This window comes from Lissotriton vulgaris, chromosome 1_2, assembly GCF_964263255.1.
Source record: "Lissotriton vulgaris chromosome 1_2, aLisVul1.2, whole genome shotgun sequence".
NCBI classification, from domain to species: Eukaryota; Metazoa; Chordata; class Amphibia; order Caudata; family Salamandridae; genus Lissotriton; species Lissotriton vulgaris.
The window spans coordinates 147,222,407-147,246,577 of NC_141686.1; the positions used below are offsets into that span (position 1 = coordinate 147,222,407).

Genomic DNA, 24,171 nt, shown 5'->3' on the forward strand with positions numbered 1-24,171 from the left:
CAAATTGATAAATTACGGAAATCACACTTGAACTTACTAAAAGAATAACTATCTTGCATAAAGGACTCCTTGCCCTAGAATTGACCAATGATAGAAGGTACGAGTACAGGTCATGAAGGGTGGGGCTGGGTTGTGAATAAATCCGGTGAATGCAATTATGCAAGTTTTAAGAGTGTTTCTGTGCCCAGGATGAAGAGGCTTCTGGCCTCGAAACGCGTTGGCAGTGTTAGATATAATAACGGAGAAAAAAGGAAGACTGCAAGTTGAAAGCTGGATGGCTAAATACCGAGTATGCCTTTCCGATGCTACAGGGCACTTTGAGGGAACATTTACTTACGCGGCAGCCTGGCCGTGGGAAAGAGCACCATCGCCAGCCGGGGAACAAGCTCTCTCTAGCTGGAGTGAGGCTGTGGTCCTGAACTGTTCGAGACAACAAAAGGCAAGGTATTTGTATGCAGAATTAGTCATCCTGACAGAAAAGTGACCTACTTAAGGATATAAACAAATTGATAAATTACGGAAATCACACTTGAACTTACTAAAAGAATAACTATCTTGCATAACGGACTCCTTGTCCCAGAATGCACCAAAGACAAAAGGTACGGAGTACACATCATGAAGGGCGGGCTGGGTTGTGAATAAATCCGGTGAATGCAATTATGAAAGTTTCAAGAGTGTTTCTGTGCCCAGGATGAAGAGGCTTCTTGCCTCGAAATGCGTTGGCAGTGTTAGATATAATAACGGAGCAAGAAGGAAGACTGCAATTTGGAAGCTGGATGGGTAAATACCAAGTGTGCCTTCCCGATGCTACAGGGCAGTTTGAGGGAACGTTTAGTTACACGGCAGCCTGGCCGTGGGAAAGAGCACCATCGCCAGCCGGGGAACAAGCTCTCTCTAGCTGGAGTGAGGCTGTGGTCCTGGACTGTTCGAGACAACAAAAGGCAAGGTATTTGTATGCAGAATTAGTCATCCTGACAGAACCGTGACCTACTTAAGGATATAAACAAATTGATAAATTACGGAAATCACACTTGAACTTACTAAAAGAATAACTATCTTGCATAACGGACTCCTTGTCCCAGAATGCACCAAAGACAGAAGGTACGGAGTACACATCATGAAGGGCGGGCTGGGTTGTGAATAAATCCGGTGAATGCAATTATGAAAGTTTCAAGAGTGTTTCTGTGCCCAGGATGAAGAGGCTTCTGGCCTCGAAACGCGTTGGCAGTGTTAGATATAATAACGGAGAAAAAAGGAAGACTGCAAGTTGAAAGCTGGATGGCTAAATACCGAGTGTGCCTTTCCGATGCTACAGGGCACTTTGAGGGAACATTTACTTACGCGGCAGCCTGGCCGCGGGGAAGAGCACCATCGCCAGCCAGGGAACAAGCTCTCTCTAGCTGGAGTGAGGCTGTGGTCCTGAACTCTTCGAGACAACAAACGGCACGGTATTTGTATGCAGAATTAGTCATCCTGACAGCACCGTGACCTATTTAAGGATATAAACAAATTGATAAATTACGGAAATCACACTTGAACTTACTAAAAGAATAACTATCTTGCATAAAGGACTCCTTGCCCTAGAATTGACCAATGATAGAAGGTACGAGTACAGGTCATGAAGGGTGGGGCTGGGTTGTGAATAAATCCGGTGAATGCAATTATGCAAGTTTTAAGAGTGTTTCTGTGCCCAGGATGAAGAGGCTTCTGGCCTCGAAACGAGTTGGCAGTGTTAGATATAATAACGGAGAAAAAAGGAAGACTGCAAGTTGAAAGCTGGATGGCTAAATACCAAGTGTGCCTTCCCGATGCTACAGGGCAGTTTGAGGGAACGTTTAGTTACACAGCAGCCTGGCCGCGGGGAAGAGCACCATCTACAGCCGGGGAACAAGCTCTCTCTAGCTGGAGGGAGGCTGTGGTCCTGAACTGTTTGAGACAACAAACGGCACGGTATTTGTATGCAGAATTAGTCATCCTGACAGCACCGTGACCTACTTAAGGATGTAAACAAGTTGATAAATTACGGAAATCACACTTGAACTTACTAAAAGAATAGCTATCTTGCATAAAGGAGTCCTTGCCCCAGAATGCACCAATGACAGAAGGTACGGAGTACACGTCATGAAGGGTGGGGCTGGGTTGTGAATAAATCCGGTGAATGCAATTATGCAAGTTTCAAGGTGTTTCTGTGCCCAGGATGAAGAGGCTTCTGGCCTAGAAATGCGTTGGCTGTGTTAGATATAATAACGGAGCAAGAAGGAAGACTGCAAATTGAAAGCTGGATGGCTAAATACTGAGTGTGCCTTCCCGATGCTACAGGGCACTTTGAGGGAACATTTACTTACGCGGCTGCCTGGCCGCGGGGAAGAGCACCATTGCCAGCCGGGGAACAAGCTCTCGCTAGCTGGAATGAGGCTGTGGTCCTGAACTGTTCGAGACAACAAACTGCACGGTATTTGTATGCAGAATCAGTCATCCTGACAGCACCGTGACCTACTTAAGGATATAAACAAATGGATAAATTACGGAAATCACACTTGACCTTACTAAAAGAATAACTATCTTGCATAAAAGACTCCTTGCCCCACCAATGACAGAAGGTACGGAGTACACGTCATGAATGGCGGGGTTGGGTTGGGAATAAATCCGTTGAATGCAATTATGCAAGTTTCAAGTTGTGTCTGTGCCCAGGATGAAGAGGCTTCTGGGCTAGAAACGCGTTGGCAGTGTTAGATATAATAACGGAGCAAGAAGGAAGACTGCAAATTGAAAGCTGGATGGCTAAATACCGAGTGTGCCTTCCCGATGCTACAGGGCACTTTGAGGGAACATTTACTTACGCGGCAGCCTGGCCGCGGGGAAGAGCACCATTGCCAGCCAGGGAACAAGCTCTCTCTAGCTGGACTGAGGCTGTGGTCCTGAACTGTTCGAGACAACAAACGGCACAGTATTTGTATGCAGAATTAGTCATCCTGACAGCACTGTGACCTACTTAAGGATATAAACAAATTGATAAATTACGGAAATCACACTTGAACTTACTAAAAGAATAACTATCTTGTATAAAGGACTGCTTGCCCTAGAATTGACCAATGATAGAAGGTACGAGTACACGTCATGAAGGGTGGGGCTGGGTTGTGAATAAATCCGGTGAATGCAATTATGCAAGTTTTAAGAGTGTTTCTGTGCCCAGGATGAAGAGGCTTCTGGCCTCAAAACACGTTGGCAGTGTTAGATATAATAACGGAGAAAAAAGGAAGACTGCAATTTAAATGCTGGATGGCTAAATACCGAGTGTGCCTTCCAGATGCTACAGGGCACTTTGAGGGAACAACTCCACATACATGTATATGTATCTTGATGATATATATATCTCCAAGGTGCGTAGATGGGGAGTTAAGATAGTAAATCTATGTTTACCTATTTGCACTTACCTTCTCAATATTTTGGTTCTCGATATTTTTGACATGCTGTTTATGTTTCAGATAGTCAGTCAGTGATCCGGTCCCACATATGAGTTGTTTCTCAGTTAATCTGCATTCAAATGTATGTATGTATGAATTTTGTATGGCACCCACAAATCATATAGGCTATTTAGTGGTGCTGTGACAGGAAGATTTGGGGTTCTGAATACTTACTTCATGGGGTTGTGGAGATGATATGTCAAGATCATCCACTTGCAAGGATTTTGCACCTTAATGCATACATTTATGTACAGCACATGCAGAAAAATCAGAACAATATAGACGGTTCATCAAAAGATAAATACCCCATGAAAGACAACTGAGATGATCAGCAAACTAAAACGTGATAAACAAGTCAAAAGACATCCTTACTAAATTCTAGTATGCGGCCAGACAACTGTTCATTATTCCAACTCTGTAAAATACTTTTCTAACTGATATGTCTCCTCTCGTTCTTCCAAGAATCCAATCACAACTTCTTTGTGCTAACCAAGTTATTTTATCCTGGGTTACCAATCTGCAGTGGAGACACAGAGGGAACCTTTGTCTTGACCAATTATTTCTCTAATAGGAGGAAAATTCAGGGAACCCATCAAAGAGCCTCTGGTTTCCCAATCCCACCTGAACCATGTCTAGTATGGGCTCATTTAAAAGACATAACGCACCAAGTGATGTTTAAGAATAGTCACTCGAAAAGGTAGCCAAAATATTGATAGATTTTTAAGAAGGTTGCTGTTAGGAGGCAATGGCTGCTTTTTGCAAGATCACTTGCTTAAAATGGATATAGGTCTCCATTGGCTTATTTCTGAAGTGATGGTGAGGAATGTTTTAGTTTGATTAAGAGGATATTCCCAGGAGCACTAATTCGGTATCTACCTACTCCAAGTTTGAAAAGGTATAGATTGTAACAGAGCATATTACTTGACTTTTTAATTTTCTGAAATGTTCAGTGGTCAGATTAGATATCCATTTGGCTAATGCTGTTTTTCATAGCTGGACCTGGCAGTTCGTTAACACATGGGTTTGCATGATTGTTCAGGGCATTATTAGTTTAAAATTATTGGGGGCTGGCTGGTGGGTCTGGTGGCATTTGGACTGACTATCAGTATAATTGCCATGAACTGAAGTTCTGGCATAGTGACTCAAATTTTCTTCATTCAAAATACAGCAATTATATAAACATTTGAGCTGGACAAGAATGCAAAGTATCATAAAAGAAAAAGTGTTCAAGCCCTTAAAAAGAGATATCCTGATGAGTTTTACTTACCATAGAGAAAAGTTAAAATCTGTCCAACATACGTGTTATTATCATACCTTTGACTTATCGAGCATGTCAATAGTCGTCACAGGCTTTCCTTTAAATTGTCCCATTGATTCTAAGAAGTTGTAAAAGTTGGTGGTGATGACCATGGTGCCCCTTTCCATGAGACCTAGGATGGCATCGACAACATTTGGGCTGGTCACGTGGCGCTCCAGGCATTCAGCAAATTGTTTGAAACATTCCCGTAATGAGGATGGCTTTGGGTCATCTGAATGCTAAAAATAAAAAGAAATTCATTGAGTTCTTAGATCATGACCTCTGCATGAACAACCAGTGTTGAAAGTAATGTCACCCCCCCACAGGACAATCAGTTACCAGGTGACAGGCAATAGTTACAAGAATGGTTTCTTATTGCTACCTTCTTATTGGACGTGACAAATTCTTGACCAAGTGAGCAAAAAGTTATTATTGGATTAAATAGGAAAGAAAACATAAGCACAGCTCTGTTATCATATTGCATAGTGAAATCAAATCATAGAGTCAATTTTAGAAGAGGCAGAGAACAAATGGAGGGCACTACAATTAATAAGGGTGTAGGACAGAGGTGTGATCCGACAATCACTAGTGTGTAAAATTTAAATTACAGTTACAAAGTGAAGAGAAGCTTTCCACTTATTAAATATAGCACAGTTTGTCATCTTGACCAATCTTCAGATGAATGCACAAATTCTGACAAAAGTACAGGTTTTGTAGAAACATTTTTCTACAAACTTTTTTGCATGACAATTCTCATTCACAATGAATGTTTCTGCTGGGATATTGTCTCACACATGAAAGTTGTCACAGCCGTACATATCTCTAATCCTAAACTTTTTACTTTGATATTCTGAGATGTGCTCTCCAGAAGGTATGCTCTGATGTGCCAGGAGTGAGAGGCCATATTGTGTTTGTCTTGCTCTGATCAGACCATGGCTTCATCGTAGCAAGGAAAAATCTATATTTTACTTTGATCTACTTCAATGCTCTAAAGTAAAGAGGTTTGGCACTCACTTTGAAGGGAATTCACTTGTGACACCTTGAATGACAGTGAGCTTGCGAAATATCACTGTTGGGCATTGATCAAGTGCAATTCAGTAAGATGTACTAGCAATGTTTTTATGTCATCACCCATTAACAATATGGCTTCTATAATACACAGCAATACCAAAACATTATAAAGGAAAACTACATGTTGGATTACAGACTCTGGGACCCAAAATGGAAATCCATAGTCAAAAAAGTGCATCAAATCAGAGAATTATCAGACTGCACACAAAGGCAATCATGTTGTGGGGGTAGCGGGTAGCAATAGGGTTTAGGGCAATCCAGAGCAATGGATAACTAATGCAAAGGGTGCCTCCAAAGAACTGTTCTAGATCTACAATCCTGCAGTTTCCCAGCAGAGGACTCTGTGAAAACGGAATGTCCTTCTTCTATAGCAACATTGATAATACCAGGACAAACATCACAACATCTGTCTGATCTCTGACAATCGCACATCAATTATCTGAAATCTCTAAATGGACCAGGAAGAGAGTATCACAGAGCTACTATCATCCTTCAAAATCCTTTCATCCCACCAAGAAGTGTAATGCTAGTCAATCAACACATCATTATCCCTAAACATGGGTGACATCCTATATAATTTCAAACATCAGCCTTGATAAAAGTGATTGCTAATCCCATAATCTAGACTAACTACGGAGCCATTGTGGACCGACCCTGCATTCTGAAGAAAAATAAATTGCTGATTACTAAGGTTCAAACCTCCCTGTTAAAGAGAGCCGGTGCTAATCAGCCTGAGGGATCACCCATAATGCTGGACGTCCCAGGAACAGGTGGCCTCAGCTACAAGCCGATGCTTGAACATTGAGGGGTCTGCTCTTCAACTAGTCATCATCTTTTCTTAATAACCGCATATAGAAAATCATACTAGGATCAACTCTTTAAAAAATATCCACATCAACTCACTATACTGAAAGGCCAGCTTATTGACCATCACAGGGAGGGTGATGACATCAAGACCTACCTTTAACTAGAAGAAAGACCTGGGACACACCACCAAGGGGAAGAAAGGGAAGAAAGTGGAGCAATGGATGTAGAAAGTTTGGCTTTGTCGCTGAAGACAGAACAATCTTATATTCCAAATAATATCCAGAACAAGAGGCCCAGATCATGGGTGACTTGGACCTCTCATGATTTTTGTTTGCCTGGTTTGACCCCATTTGGGCCTTATCAACATATGGCAAGATGATGCTTAACCACTTAACTGCGCCGAACGTTCCGCGCTAGTGCGGAATGTTCTATTGAGCAGGCGTGGCCGCGACGGCCAGTGGACGTGCGCAGCACTTCAAAGGTAGTGCACGCGACGGCCGTTGGCCGTCGGCAGCAGCCATGAGGATAGAACTGATAGTAGCCTCTCCTTCACACCAAGTCAACACAACGACTTTAGTAATAATAATAATACCAGCATTGTTAAAGTGCACAGCTAACTCTGGAGAGGTGTCCCGGCGCTGGGGGTCGTTGGGAAGTTTAAGCGAGCTATTGCCCAGAGTCACATGGTGCTGGGCTAACCTGCCGCTGGCACCGGTGATCAAACCGTGAAACCCGTGGTCAGGAGTCAGGCACCCTGGCCGCTGCACCACACCTCTTATAATACAATCTTCTATCTTCACCGCTGATGTATTTACTGCTTCTGTGACACCTTCATCACAAAATTGCTATGGTATTTACATAAGAAACTCTTCGTGGTACAAAGAGTTTACAGACATGCTGCTCAGTTAGTTGTTGGTCTGCAACATAATGACCACTTTTAAAGCCACATACCATCTTTTCATCATGGAAAAATGCATTAAAAAACTCTGTACTATATCTACAATGCACGACAAGATCACACTTTAGAATATTTTCTAATGTCTTTAGTTGAACTCAGATAAGGACGCAAATCCTTGTAAGGCAGCTCCTAAGCTGTGAAATATTCTCTTCCATTATCACAAAATTCCTTGGATGTTATTTTTAATTGTCCCGGGCCCCTCGTTGGTGAAAGTTGTTTTAAGAAAGTGCCAATGAATATGTTTGCCCAGCAACCATTTAACACGTGGTTGATGATAGTAAATTGTTAGCAGCAAGGTTTAGAGGCTATCTTGATGATGTTAGCCAGTGATTGCTTGCAAAACCTTTTGAACCAAATGTCAAAATACTAACTATATGTTGCTTGAGGATGGGTGAGGAGGATTAGACATCAGGTTTCTAGCCTTCTTTAATCAACCCTTGGTCTTGTTTTGGTCAGGTATTATCTCCAAGTTATCTTTTTTTTAGTAGACATGCAATAATAGAAATGAACCTCATTGAGAGGTCAAGGTATGACATTAAAATGTTCTTCCCAATAGGTTGCTTTCCTTTAGAGACTTTTATTATTTCTAAGCCCATCTTAGAGTTTTGGGTTTTGTGCCCTAGGTCACAACAGCATAGATGTTATTGATCTTGGAGCGTTTGCAATATTGTCACTAACTCAACCAACCACACAACCCAAGTTTAGTAGTTGGCACCATTCTACACTGAAATTCATGCACAAGTGATTTTGCTTTTCTGATATTTGGTATGAATCTTGTTCAATGAGTGAGGGCTCAGAAGACCCGACTTTACAGTGGAGGAATTCTTTATCCATTCTCTCCTTTCAAGATCTTTCCTCATTGATTACACTTGAAAGACCAAGTCAATTTGGAGGTAGATCTTTCAAATAACTATCTTTAAAATGATATAAACATATACAGTCACCAAGTATTTCTAAAGGGGAAACTAGGTTCTACCTAATTCATTAGTCGCAAAGGTTACCTAGGATCTATTTCTAAAATAGTGAGGGGAAAATGTCTCAGATGTAAGAAATAAAATCCCAAAAATCTAATCTTGTTTATAGCTGTGTATACCATCAGCTACAAAAGAGGACAAATATGTGTCCTAAGGCAGTCAATCTTGTTAGTATTGTAGAAGAAAAATCATAGACATACTGAGTAGGCGTTCAGTCAAGTCGAACCATATCTGTTTGTTAATGCATTATTTCTCCTATTTGGTTGAAGGTGCCATATTTATGCTTCTTTGCCCTAATGATGATCAGTTGCTAATGGGTTGAAATGTCAAATAAAATCCCCATTGACTGTCTACTATTCATCACTTAAATATGGCCATTGGACATTAATTGATAGGATTGTTTTAATTGTTATTGCTGTTTTAACAAAAGTTTACACCCATGTTGGCGAGTAATGCACCAGCACTTCATTTTGGGTTGAATACATTTTTGATCACAGGTATAACATGGCTTGGTTGGGGTATAAGGCATTAACTTCAAACACAGTTGAGTATTTTGAATGTTTCTTCAGAAGCCATCATATCAGAAATAAATCATAGGGAACGACTTTGTCTAGTGAGTTTACTTAAAATGATTCACCTCAAAATGACTTATTTCACATTCACTTCACACATTTTGCCAGTTTTTGGGCCAGATGTACGGCTGTTTTTTGCGGTTGCAAAGGGGCATTTGGCCCGTTTGCGACTGCAAAAACGGATGCACAATGTAATAACCCTATTTTGCCAGTCGCTAATCAATGGCAAACCATTGGCAAACGAGAATGGGTGTGCAAATATTTTTTAAGAGCAGGCAGTGCTCCCAGGGACCACCGCCTGCCCCGAAAAATGTAAACTGAAAAAATGTATTTTTCTTTTTTAACTGTATTTTGTTTTCCTTTAAGGAAAACAAGCTGTATTTTTTTAAAAAACTGCTTTATTAACAAAGCCGTCCCAGACATGGTCTGCTGACCCTGGCAGGCCACCATCCCTGGGAGTGCTAGCCATTCCCAATGGGGTCGCCAATTGGGACAGCCTCATTAAAATTCATGAGGCATGCAATTTGTGACCCCATTGGGAATCGAAAATAGTGTATGAGACACTGTTGCACATTGAATTTTGCAACTCGCAAATTGTGACTCGCAATTTGTCGTAATTTGCGTGTGGCAAAATTCAATGATTATACATCTGGCCCTCATTAATAAAGAAAAATTAAACTTTTCAGTTCTAAGGGCAGGCACTGGCCCCTGGGAATATGCTTCTACATAAAAGGTCAGGGTGAGTAAATGATCTTCCTCTAAAAAACGCACACAATTACAGCGGAAAATGCTAAGCAGCAGAAGCCCTGACGCAGTTCCTTTTACTTCACTCATTGTTCTGCTTACGCCAGGGGTGCTCTGGTCTGGGTTAGGGCAGGAGACCCCTTTTAAGCACTGAACACAGCTAATGATAGGGCTGTTTGGTATGTTTTTATGAAGGAATGTCTGGACAGCACCCTAGTCCTTCTGGGCAGCATATATGCCCCAACTCTGACAAATCCACCTTTCTAACCCACCTCACAGACACATTATCACATTGGACAGATATACTGTGGATCATAGGAAGAAACCTCATCTACATCCTCATCAAACATCTGAATAGGACACTACCTCCCCCTCCCCTTGCTGCAAGCCCCAGCTCCCCACATAGTTCGGCATTTTGCAAGATGGCTTTCACGCAGGTCCCTTACTGATGTCAGGAGGCAACAAAACCTGGTCGCTCTGGTATACCAAAATATGAGGCTCTTCCATCAAGTACCCTCTCTTTTCCCCTGCAGCCACCGATAGCTATGGAGCGAGAGGAGCTAGAGCCAAACTACAGTTGCCCCTTTAAGGAAGAACCAGAGAATCCCGGACCCGCCCCCTGGAGGCTGGGCGAGCCCTTTGACGAGGCGGATATCTACCCGAATGATGAGCAAGGAGGTGTCCACTACCTGAAGGGAGAAGCCGCTTCCAGCCCAGCCTGCGAGGACACTGAGAGGAGCCTGCCCGATAGACGGAGCGGAGACAAGGAGGACCGTTGCCTGCCGAAGAAGGCCACCGTTATTGAGGAGGAGGACGCTGCGCCCCGCCACGGCCCAGGAGGGACGTGGCTACAACAGGTGCGTGAACGGTTGTGGGGACCCGGGTGTGGGGTGGGTGCACTGACGTCCGCTCTGCCTGACAAGCCTCGCACCACATTGAGTCCGTGAATTCTGGAGACCGGCTGGGCGTGTGTCCTGTCGTATTCCTTCCCTCCTTACCTGATACGGATTGCCCCACTACACACAGTCTTCCTGACGACGGTGATTCTTCCTGCACTTCCCTTCCCTTTTGTCACGGACCACGAACACCGCACTAATATTAGTGCTTGTCTTTGTTTTCTTTTCTTTGAGCAACTCGGAGACGTACCTCGCCAAAGAGCAGACCACGAGAGGGCGGCAACCACCGGATTTCGTCCTGAACCTTGGGCTACAGCCAGACATTTTCTTTATCATTTCCAAGCAAAATAAATCTTTTGTGAAGCATTCCACCAAGTTGTTTTTGGGCTCTCATTGACGAACGCCGACAGTCCCTCATGACCTATAACTGTATACTCTGCTCTGCCTGCTGAACCCCCTTTGCTGTCTTCAGAGACTACCTCAGCAGAGTGATTTCAGACCACAATGCCCAAATTGTACCTTCCAATAGGGCACTTTTTCCTCCCCAGCCCCAATGAGACAGCTCCAGTGCAGAATCCCTAAAAAAGGGTAATCTTGCCACCATCCCTTGTTCTCTATCCACAAACATGTCCATCACCCCACCAAGTTATCATCCCATAGACTGTTGGCGGTCTTGGATACCAACCATACATTTTTGGAAAATCCTTGGGAACAGATATTTGCAAATACTCCCAGACCTTATCCACTTTGACCAAAAAGGATTTATTCCAGATCGTAGCATCTCGCTCAACATCCTTACACTGTTACACATTATGGATAAGGACTCCCCCTAGTTTCCACACTCTTCCTGTCTTGTGTTAAACCTGGGAAAAGCATTCAACACCTTGAACTGTTATGTTACAGATTTTTATAGAGCGCACAGCTGCCCCAGCAAAGGGGCGTCCCGGCGCTGAGAGCAGAAAACTGCAAAGCAGGTCACAGAACGAGACAGCTTATTACGGAGGAAAAGGTATGTTTTCATAGCTTTCCTAAAAGGCAGGTAGGATTGTATACTGCGAATGGAGATGTGGAGCGCATTCCAGAGCTTCGAGGCTAACACCAGAAAGGAGCGCCCACCAGCACAAGCCCTCCTGACCCTGGGAACGGCCACAAGATTCTGACCCATGGAACCAAGTTGGCGAGAGGGGATATAGAAGGTATGTAGATTAGTCAGGATACAGTGAGATGAAAAATTAAGGATTTTAAAGGTAATGCAGAGGGTCTTGAACTCTGAACGCTTCGCCATGGGCATCCAGTGACGGGGGCGGATGGCATTAGAGGTAGGACACCTCCTCAGCAGACCAAGGAGAGCTTGAGCCACTACATTTTGAACCCTTTGTAGTCTGACTATCTTGGACTGGTTGACCCCCTATTAGAGGGAACTGGCATAGTCCAGTCTTGACAGAATCAAGGCATGGATGATAATCTACCTGATAGAGGGATCAAAAAAGCCCAACAGGGGCTTAAGCCCTCGCAATAGCCCGAAACAATTCCGTGCCACCTTCTTGGTTTGGGTTTGAAAGCAGAGGGCGGAGTCTATCCAGAACCCTAGGTTTTTTACAACCTGTTTGGGAACAGGTGCTGACTCCATCGTGGCAGGCCACCAGTGCTCACTCCACAGCTCTCCATCCCTCCCCACCAGTAGTACTTCATACTTGCTGGCATTGAGCTGGAGACAGTTGTCAGTCATCCACTCCGAAATGGCCTCAAGATCGCTATGAAACTTACAAGTGTTCCCAGTAATGTCTTCGGAGAGTGTGACCACCAACTGAGTGTTGTCTGCATACAACATTATCGTAAACCCTCTGTTTTTAGCCACTCTCGCCAGCGGTTGGACGTACAAATTGAAAAGGGTAGGGCTCAGAGCCGAGCCCTGCGGTACACCCTGCTTGATGGAAATAACTCTAGAGGTAAAGGGAGGAGCGGCAACCTGGAAGGTCCTTCTAGAGAGAGAATAAGCAAACCAATCCAGGGCGGAGCCCGTTATACCCACCTCCTCCAAACGCCTCAGCAGGATCTGATGGGAGACCATATCGAACACGGCACTGAGATCGAGCAGAATCAGTGCTGGTGCCGGCCCTCATCTAGCCCATCTCAGATGCTCGGTAACAGCAAGAAGAGCAAAAGAAACCATCTGAGAGGGGTCCAGTATGTTATTTTCCTCCTGATACCTTGTCAAGATGGAATTGATATAGACCTCAGAGAGTTTAGAGACCCAGGACAGGAGGGAGCTTGGGCGGAAACTCTCCAATTTGGCCGCAACAATTTCGGGCTTTTTTAACAGGGAGACCACCTTAGCGTGTTTCCAAGTACTCAGTACAACAGCCGTAGAGAGAGATAAGTTGATCTCAAGGCTCAAAGGAGGAATGAGCACAGGTAAGATTTTCAACGCATTGGCCAGCTTGAGAGAATCAGATGGGAAGCCAGACTTGACTTTGCGGCATAACACAGAAAGAATCTCATGGGAAATAGCAGGAAAAGTAGTCAGAGTGTGAGGAGTGGGGGAATGAGGCACAAGATCTGGAACGGGCACGCTCTGAGGGAAGGAATTATTGATCTTCTCAACCTTCTCCACAAAGAAGGAGGCCAGAGCGTCACATTGCTCAACAGATGAAATCGGAGTGGCAGTTAGGGCATTAGATGATTTCAGCTCCTTCAGTATCGAAAAGATACTTTTAGATGGATTAGCACTAAGTAAGTGGCCTGTACCGACTGCATGGATCTACGGTATTGCTTAATGCTGTACAATAGAGCTTCTTTAGATGAGGGTCATAGCTCCTTCTCCATGCTCTCTCTGACCTCTTACACTCTTTACCCACCCAAGTAAGCTCAGAATTGTACTAAGGACTGGATTTGGTGCCGCGGCCTTTAGACCATTTTACTGGAATAAGAGAGTCAAGAGCACCGCGAATCCAGTCGAACAGTGATTTGTCGGCAGAGTCTGGATCTGCTGAAAGAGTGGGTGGGGATGAAGAAAGAAGATCATAGAGTTGGGTAATATTAAGTTTATGCCAAGGGCGCCTATGTGTGCTTTTGAGGCTCTCTGCTCATAGGTGTAATCCCAGGGAGTGTCATTGCTATGAGGTGATGATCAGACCAACACAGCAGAGAGGGAGAGTGAACAGTCAGAAGAGCAAGATTGGTAAAAACAGGATCCAACAAATAACCGGCAGAGTGCGTGGGCCCTTGCACCAACTGGAGAAGTTGGCACGCTGTAAGATCTGCCAGAAAATTACCCAAGCCGGCGTCATGAGGATTATCCAAATGCAAATTCAGATCCCCAAGGATACTGAAATTAGCTGCTCTCATAGCTAGAGGCCCTACAGCGTTAATCAAGACCGTTCTAAACTCTTTGGAGGGACCAGGTGGACGATAGATCAGTAAGCCCGACAGAGTATAATTAGCATTAAAGGAAATCCTAATGTAGGTAGCTTCGCAACCAGAAAGAGGGTCCCTCAAAAAGATGCACATATGAGAGGATTTAAATATAACTGCAATGCTACCCCCCCCCGGACCCTCTATGAAGCATCCTAATATTAAAACCAAAACCCGGTGGGAGTGCCAGGCCAGGTTCAGCCACATTATCGCCAGACAGCCATGGGGCTGCCTTTTTCAGGTCCTCTCTGATATAATAGTGGACCAGCACCTATTAGTCATTCCTTGGCTCCTGTATACTCCCTGACCTTGTGTGTCCACGTACGTAAATTAATGTCTGCTCCGTTCTCTGTCCATAGGGGCACAGGCAAGTTTGCCCCTTATTCCTGTTACTTTTTACAATTGTGATGGAGCTCCTTGCTATACAGCTCCCTACTGAAGCTGTGACATGAGGTATTTTCCGGGCTGGCACTACCCATGCCGTCTTAATCCACGCAAATGACATGCTGTTGCATCTGGGATCTCCTCATTGGATATTCCTATATCAGTCTGGCATTGCAGGAATTCGGGGACGTAGCTGGACTTCAAATCAATTGGGGTAACCATGCCTATTCCCCTTTCAGAAGTGGCATGCCACAGCAACTGATAGACCTTGGGGGTAGTCAAATTCCCTGGGTGGAACATATTCCTCCTATGCTTTCCTCCTATGCTTTCTGATAACTGAGCTTTAGGATTTATTATGAAGGTGTTGACCAACTAATAGGCAATCTGGTTCCCGCCAAATGGCGTTACAAGCCCAAATTCAATTTTGAAGGGGTCTTACTCTGGCAACTACCAGGAAGATAGCTCTGTCAAATATGGTAATGCTTCTACAGCTATTATTTTGCAAATATCCCTGTAGCCCCTTAGAGAACATTATTTTGCAAACTTGATAGTATTCTCTGTGGCCTAATCTGTGGTTCTGGCTGCCGGGGTGTAGTGCTTAGCAAACACCAGTTACCAGGCAGGGAGTTTTGGGCGCCCCCTCCTTCGAACAATATTACCTAGCGGCTCAAACAGCCGCGGTCGGTAGTAGGTGTACCTGCAGGGCGGTGACGTGGAGAGGGGGAGGGGCAGGGTGGGGGGTAGTAATCTATGGATTACAGAGCTTTACAGGTAAGTGAACATTTAAATAAATAAAACGAAATTTATTCTATTTATTTATATTTTTACTTACCTGTAAAGCTCCGTAATCCATAGATGACTCCCACTCACCCTGCCCCTCTCCCTCCCCACGTCACCGCCCTGCAGGTACACCTACTATCGACCGCAGCTGGGCTCAAACCTAGTACCTGGCCTCTGGCTTGCTACCCGTTCTATAGAAGATACTTGCTCGGGGAGCGCTGCACCCTGGTGGAATTCTTCAACTTCTACCCAACACCAAAGTGGGCCCTCCATCGCCCAGATCGGTGGCACTGATTAGACGCTGTGTTAATCGGGTAGTCCGTCTCACACATATATTGCATCCCTCTGCTCCTGAAAGACCCCTCCAGGAAACACCCTGTGGCAATTTCCTTTTAACACTCACAGATTTGTGGCACTGGCATAACAAAAACCACTCTACCCTTGGAGACTTATTCCTGCATGGCCAGTTTCTTATGTTTGGTGGTCAGCACATTACACAGCACGGTATCCAGCCAGGGAAATTTGTATTAGGTACACAACTCAAGTGGGTTTGTAACACGTTGTGGGGAATTACCCAGGATGAACTACAAACACATGCAGCGTTTCAGACATCATTAGTGATGGGCACAGGTCGACAATCAATTACCTGGCTTTACAAAGCCCCGTGATAGCACTCTCTCGCCTCACTCTCACTACTTCAAGAGTCCTGGGAGACATAGCTCAGGAGGGGGCTGTCCAACTGAGAATGGCTATTTGCTTTTGAATATGTGAAAAAGTGACATACCGGCGGCACAAGGGGCTTGTAAAAAGCCCCCTAATGTGTAGAAGCGCTCATTTAAAAAACATTCAATTTTCTTTGCTCAACAGAGCTTGTTTCGCCTCAGCAGTTGTGAAACAGATATATCCGGATGCCCATCTCTCTTATTCCCTCTGCCATTCAGACACTGATGACCATTACCGGCGTGTCATACTGTCTACTATAAACAAGCACTGCCAAAGCCAATAGGTCCTGCCTATGCGAGAGCTATTGGCTTTATCAATGTGTCTTAACCATGTTGTACAGCTTCTTGACTGCTGTGCATCATTGCTAAAGTTAGGAAAAGAAGCGCCATGATCCGGCCAGTGCTGGCAGTGTCATAGTGATTTTTTGTGGCAGGAGTGGAAGGAGCAAGCAACAACGGGGAGGGGGTTAAGGGTGGTGTTAGTGTGCTGTTCATTTGCACACAATATATCATGGTTGTTTGATATGTTAGTGCATGCACAGGGACCGATTATAGATGTGTGCTGCTGTGCTTTGTTGCTTTACACAGCTCCATCTCTGTCTTGTAAACACTGGTCTGTTGCTCATGAGGCTATGACTGTACTGATTTCAGTTGTGCTTCTTTGCATGGCTTAGAGGCTAATGGTCAAATCAGAGGATGACATGTTGCCACGTGAGACCAGGATGTAAGGATTTATATACCCACAAAATCACTGTTCACCTCAGACGTAAGCGTATTCTTAACTCATTAGCACTCGCCTCTTTGAAAGGAAAAGTGGAGATTAGTCTATCTGATTGAAATATATCTGATCAAAAAGAAAGCAAAATTTCTGCCCATCGATCATCCTCACAGAAACGTTAGTCCAATTGTTGCGGACCTGCCTGGTGACTCAATGTTGACATTCTCAAATGTGCATACCTGCCACCTCACACGGTGCCCCCATTTGACAAACTAAATCCTATCCCATCACACAGTCTTCCGGTGAGGAGCCAATATCACACGGTGGCAAGGGAAACAAGCTGAAAACAACTGTAAATAGTGGTTTTCCAGCTCATTTTCTGAAGCTTTGAATTGCTGACATCATTAAGGGGTGTGAAAATACCCCAAGACATCAGCAGCAGCCTCAGCATTTTATTTTTTTGGAGAGGAGGTGATTTGGGGGCAGGGTGGGGTTGAAAAGGGCCTCATTGGTACTTCTCGGCACGAGGCCCCACCTGTTTCAAGGCTCCGCCCCCTTCTCACACTGTGAGATTTTTCTTTGAGTTGGCAGGTATGAATGTGACAGCGAGCCCCAATGATGTTTTTGACCCTCTTGATGGTTTCGCTGGGAAAACGGGAGAGGATGTGGCATTACCGCCAGATTTGCCAACTTTGATTACACTGCGTTGCTCTGGTATTACTACCATCGGAAGTCGAAAAAAAGCACTTAGCAATCAGGTGGAGGTGTGTAATGTTGATGGGTTAATGGGAGGGGGCATGGGGGAAATGGAAACATTAAAGAAAATGCTATGAAGTGGCCAGTGCTGTCAACTTCATAGTGTTTTCTTTACTTCTGTCAGTGGTAGGCAGAGAAAAAAACAGGGATGGTAGGGGGTAGGAGAAGAAACAATGTGTGTGTGAGGGGGGGGGGTAAAAATAAGTGCCATGATGCAGCTAATGTTGACTGAGTCATAGCGTTTAAAAAAAAATAGCACCTGGAGTCACAGTGTGAGCGGCGGATGGTCAGCGGAGGCACACTAATTAGGGTTAGTTAATCTGTGCTTGGTCCATGTGCTACGAAAAGAAAAAAGGAAGTGACGCATGGCAAGCACTGCCCAATTGGAAAAGAATGGTAAGCAATGGGTGGATTCCAAGCCCATTATAGAACACAAGATTCTCACAACCAAGAGCGCATACAGGCGAGACCTAATGACATCACTACTGTGAATGGACTGGATTCCTAGGAAGCTATAGGCCCCAGAATTTACAGACGCACTAAACATAACAGAGTGGAGGCCTTTTTTGCTGATCTCATTCGTCTCCCTGCCAGTGGAAGCCAAAGGCATAGTGATTCGCAGAGAAGAGTTGAGAGGCCTCCGTAAGCACCTCATATTGATGGAATGGGATGCCATGCTGGTAAAGCTTCGGGCTGCCATGAGAGAAGATTATAACCCACCCTAAGGCAAATGCTTCATGCCACCCTTCAGGGTGCCCAATGCCAGTACGCTTGCACCTTTCCATCCTATCTAAAAAAACTCCAATCCATAAGACTGTTACTACCCCTGTGCAAACCATATCAATTAATATGACTTGACACCGCGCACTAACGCTCCTCTATCTTGAGCCATATAACCGTCTTACAGCTCTCACCAAATTCTCCCACTTATATCGCTCATGTGCCCCCACAGCACTGTGCATGTTCTGTTTGTTCCTTCGTTCACACTGGCTAGAATCTTTAGTATTTTAGCTAAAATAGCAGATGCATGAATATGCCAACAATACCCTAATCTACCTTTGAATTTCTGCCTCACTAAAATAACATTGTCTTTCTTGCCAACTAATTTCTGAATGCTTTATACAACTGTAATTTAAAAAATACTCAATAAAATGTTTTTTTAGAAATCACACTTTTGGCAGACAAGTATTTTTAAAGAGCTTGAGACTAAATAAGTATTTCACATTATGTTGTTTCCTTTTGTTCCTTTTACTACACTTACCTTTCCTGCTTCTAAAAATTAGTGAGCCTCTTTCAGAATACACTAAGAGCAGGGCCACTGGAATTATAGATACTACATCTGTAACATTTTCTGCATACATATAGATGTGCTGCATTTGCCATAAAACACATAATTTTCAGCATAATTTGAAGATATAGATTAAAGTGTCATAGAGTAAAGTGGCATAACGTAAAGCGGCAAAGAGTAAAGTGGCATAGAGTAGAGTGACATATAGTAAAGTAACACACAGTGGAGTGACTTAGAGTGGAGTGACATAGAGTGGCATTGTGTGGAGTGGAGTGACATAGTGTGGCGTAGAGTAGAGTAGATTGGCATAGAGTGGAGTGGCATGGAATGGCGTAGTGTGGCATAAAGCAGAGTGAAAAAGAGTTGAATGGTGCGGAGTGGAATGGCATAGAGTGAGATGGAGTACAATGACATGGAGTAGAGTGGCATGGAGGAGAGTAAAGTGACAGAATAGAGTGGTGTAAAATTGTATAGAGTGGAGTGGTGTAGAGTACAGTGGTGTAGAGTACGCTGGAGTGGCATAGAGTGGTATAGAGTAGAGTGGTGTACAGTGGAGAAAAGTTTGTGGTGTGGCATAGAGGTGTGTACAGTGTAGAGTGGTGCAAAGTGGTAGAGAATGGAGTAGGGTGGTGTGGAGTGAAGTGGCATACAGTGGAATGGAGTGGTAGAGAGTGGAGTAATGTAGAGTAGAATGGCATCAAATAGAGTGGGGTAGAGTAGTAGGGTGTAGAATAGAGTAGCATAGAGTACAGTGGCATTGAGTGGGGTGGCATAGGGTGGAATGGAGCACAGTGATGTTGAACAGAGTGGCATAGAGTGGAGGGCATAGAGTGGTGTGGAGTCAGATTGAGTAGAGTGGCATGGCATAGGTGGAGTGGTGTAAAGTGCTGTAGAGTTGAGCGGCGTGGAGTGGCATGGAGTGAAGTGGTCCGGAATCGAGTGGCATAGAGTAGAGTGGGATGGCATGGAGTAGAGTGGAGTGGCATAGAGTGGAGTGGTGTAGAATGGAGTGGAATGTCTATCCCAATAGCTCCGCAATCCTCAGAGTTCCAAGATATAAAATTCATTACCCAAGATAGACAAATGTACACCATCTTGCCTGAAAAGGGAAATATCCTCTTGCACTATCTCTGAGTGTTTCAAGACTGAAATCCCCATAGAGCTACAAAAACCTCTCGTCCTCTGTTTCTCAATAGCACCTCTCGAAACTCTGTGGAATCAATGCCGTCCATTAAATATGTGGGTCAACCCAACAGTTTGTTATACTTTCCAAATCTAATTGCATGGCCTTCAACAAACCAATACCCAAAAACGCTACAAGATCATTTGCCCTAGATAAATTACCAACAGACCAGGGCAATGTCTCCCTGCCATCTGTCTAGAGAGCATCCTGAATAGCTCACCCCATGTCATCCCACTTTTCCCACAATCTCTCTGCTGAAAAATCCGGGACTACATTTGCTTTGCTGCCCAACAAACCAAGGAATGTCCCACAATCCAAACCATAGATATGCCAGTGGGTGCCCCAGCTACGTAACCTAGAAAAGAACAGATAGTTAACACACCCTCAACTGAATAAATGATTCAATCCAACCCAACTCAACGACGCCTGCAGCACTTGTAGAAATTAGATTTCCATCTTCCCAAACTCTTTACCATATCCCCTGGAAGGCCCCGCTATTTGGCTGCAGTAGTGGCCCCAATCCAAAAGTAATGTTTCTCAAATGGGGCGTATATCCAACTGACCCAATGCATGCCTTAAAATGCCCAGGACTTAAAATGCGGCCAGTCGAGTTGTTTCTTCATGAACAAAGACCTGCCTTAAAAAACACACAAAAATTGTTCAAAAGTAAACCAGCAATCTACCGGGCAAGAAGGAGGAGTACTCTTCGTCAAAATTCCCTCTTGACCTCTATGAAACTGATCTGATTTACAATGAGTCATCCAAATCCTAATCTCACCATCTGCAATGGCCACTTTGGAACTTAACAGCCCAGGTCTCCCTTTCAGCCCCAACAATTCGGAACTTTGAAATGCTCCATGGAAAAGCCAAACTAACTATACATAAAGAATAAAATGCATGTGACCTTTTTTGCATTACTTGGGGGCAATCGAGCTGACAGACTCACCACCATTGCTGCTGGCTGCCCAGTCAAGTCAAGTCAAGTCATAAAATTTGTATAGCGCGCTACATACCCAGAGGGTTTCAAGGCGCTTAGGAAGGGGAGGGGGATTATTTGTCAAATATCCACGTTTTAAGCTGCTTTCTGAACGCTAGGTGATTCTGGGTGAGGCGAAGGTAGGCGGGGAGTGAGTTCCATGTTTTGGCCGCCAGGTATGAAAAGGATCTGCCTCCCATGGTGGTCTTGTTGATGCGAGGTACAGTGGCGAAGGCTTGGCTGGAAGAGCGGAGTTGGCGGGAGGGGGTGTAGAAGGACAGTCGAGAGTTGAGGCAATCTGGTCCGATGTTGTAGAGTGATTTGTGTGCGTGGGTAAGCAGTCGGAACGTGATCCTCTTATTGACGGGTAGCCAGTGGAGGTCTTTAAGGTGACCAGAGATGTGTTCGTTGCGTGGGATGTCTAATATGAGCCTGGCTGAGGCGTTTTGGATTCGTTGTAGTTTCTTCTGGAGTTTAGCGGTGGTGCCTGCGTAGAGGGTGTTTCCGTAGTCCAGTCGGCTCGTGACTAGAGCGTGGGTGACTGTTTTCCTTGTTTCGGAGGGGATCCAGCGAAATGTTTTTCTGAGCATGCGAAGAATGTTAAAGCAGGAGGAGGATACGGCGCTGACTTGTCTGTTCATTGAGAGTGAAGAGTCCAGGATGACGCCAAGGTTCCGTGCGTGGTTTGTCGGGATGGGTGCTTTTCCAAGGGCTTCCGGCCACCAGGAGTCGTCCCATGCAGAGGGGGATGTGCCTAAGATGAGGACTTCTGTTTTGTCAGAGTTCAGTTTCAGACGGCTTTGTTTCATCCATTCGGCGACTTCTTTCATTCCTTCGTGTAGGTTAGTTTTGGCGGTGCTGGGGTCCTTGGTGAGAGAGAGGATCAGTTGAGTGTCGTCCGCGTAAGAGATGATGTTGAGGTTGTGTTGGCGGGCGATGGCCGCAAGGGGGCTCATATATACGTTGAAGAGGGTGGGACTAAGAGAGGATCCTTGTGGTACGCCGCAGATGATTTCAAAGGCCTCGGACTTGTATGGTGGGAGGCGGACTCTCTGGGTTCTTCCGGTGAGGAACGAGGTGATCCATTCCAGTGCTTTTCCTTGGATTCCGATGTCTCTGAGGCGTTGTAAAAGGGTGCTGTGGCAGACTGTATCGAAGGCTGCGGAGAGGTCGAGGAGGATGAGGGCGACTGTGTCTCCATTGTCCAGTAGAGTTCGAATGTCGTCTGTTGCTGCGATGAGGGCGGTCTCAGTGCTGTGTTTAGCTCGGAAGCCAGATTGTGAGGGGTCCAGTGATTTGTTGGCTTCGAGGAAGGCGGCGAGTTGGTTGTTGACGGCTTTCTCGATGACTTTGGCCGGGAATGGAAGAAGCGAGATGGGGCGGTAGTTTTTGAGTTCGGTGGGGTCCGCTGTTGGTTTTTTCAGAAGGGCGGTGAGTTCAGCGTGTTTCCAGTCTTCTGGAAAGGTAGCGGAGATGAAGGAGCAGTTGATGACGTCTCGGAGGTGCGGAGCTATGACGGAGTCTGCTTTGTTGAAGATGTGGTGAGGGCAAGGGTCTGTGGGGGATCCGGAGTGGATGGAATTCATCAGGCGGATGGTGTCCCCAGTGGAGATTGGTTTCCAGTCGTTAAGGGTGTTAACGGGGGGAAGATGGTCAGCAGATGGTAGGGTGGGTTGGCTTCCGGGTTGGTTGTCAAAGCTGTTGTGGATGTCAGCAATCTTGTTGTGGAAGAATGAGGCTAGGGAGTCGCAGAGGGATTGAGAGGGGGTGATGTCGTTGGAGTTGGCCGAGGGGTTGGAAAATTCCTTGACGATGTTGAAAAGTTCCTTGCTGTTGTGGGCGTTGTTGTCAAGTCGATCCTTGAATGCTGTTTTCTTGGCCTTTCGGATAAGTTGGTGGTGGATGCGGGTGGCGCTTTTGAAGGCGTCCTTGTTGCTGGTGGATGGGTCTTTTTTCCAGGCCTTTTCAAGGGAGCGGCACCGTTTTTTGGACTTCTTGAGGTCATCGTTGAACCATGAGGCCTTCTTGTTGCCAAGTTTGTGTTGACGTTTTTTCAGTGGTGCTAAGGTGTCGGCGGTGTTGGATAACCAAACGGTGAGGTTGGAGGCGGCTTCGTTGGCGTTAGAAGAGAGGGCCGGGGAGGTTCGAAGGAGCGATGTGGAGATCTGATCCGAGGTGATTTTGTTCCAGTTTCTTTGTAGGGTTGGTTGGAGGTGGATGATGGGTTTCGGCTTGTTGTAGGTGAAGTGAACGCAGCTGTGGTCAGTCCAGAGGAGATCCGTAGTGTGGCTGAAGGAGACGTGGTTGCTGGAGGTGAAGATGGGGTCGAGTGTGTGACCTGCGATGTGGGTGGGGGAAGTGACCAGTTGGTTAAGTCCGAGGTTGGCGAGGTTGTCTAAGAGGGTGGCGGTGTTGCGGTCGTTGATCTTTTCAATGTGGAAGTTGAGGTCTCCTAGAAGGATGTAGTCTTTGGAGGGGAGCGCGTGTGGGGTGATGAAGTCCGTGATGTCTTCACTGAATTTAGCGCGGGGTCCTGGTGGTCTGTAGAGGAGGGTGCCTCTAAGAGTTGTCTTGGGGTCGGTGTGGATCTGGAAGTGAAGGTGTTCGGAGTTGGTGAGGTTGGCGTCAGAGCTAGTTGTGATGCGGATTGATTTCTTATGGACGATAGCGATTCCTCCTCCTGTATGGTCGGTGCGGTCCTTGCGTGTGATCTTATAGTCATCAGGGATAGCGATGGCGATGTCAGGGGCGGAGGAAGCGTTCATCCAAGTTTCCGCTAGGAAGGCGACGTCTGGAGAGATGGTGTCTAGTAGATTCCATAGGTCGATGGCGTGTCTGTGGACTGATCGGGTGTTGAGAAGGATGCATTGTAGGTGGTTGGGGTCGGGAATCTGTGGTGTGGTCGTAGCGGAGATGTTGTCGGTGCCGCTAAATTTGCAGGAGTAGCAGGAGAAAGGTCCATGAGTGTGTCCAGGAGCGGCTTGGACGCAGTTGGGGGCGCGACCGGGGTTAAGGGCTAGGAGGGTGGCGGCATCGTAGGTGAAGCGGGAGGGCTGGGCAGCGCGAGGGGCAGGGGGTCTGGCGCTGGGCGCGGTCCAGGCGCGGACAGGCGTAGACGGGCTTACCTTTGGCGCACCTTCGGTGCGGAATGGGCGCGGTCGCTGCGC

At 45.5% G+C, this 24,171-nt stretch overlaps 1 protein-coding gene across 1 annotated transcript in view; it reads right to left on the minus strand.

The window, feature by feature from the left end:
- LOC147734718 (uncharacterized) overlaps positions 1-24,171 on the minus strand; it is a 329,689-nt gene that overhangs the window by 224,432 nt on the left and 81,086 nt on the right. Inside the window, exon 2 of the mRNA XM_086952477.1 lies at positions 4,779-5,000. Within this exon, the coding sequence (XP_086808603.1) occupies positions 4,779-5,000 (222 nt within the window). The remainder of the gene's footprint in view (positions 1-4,778; positions 5,001-24,171) is intronic.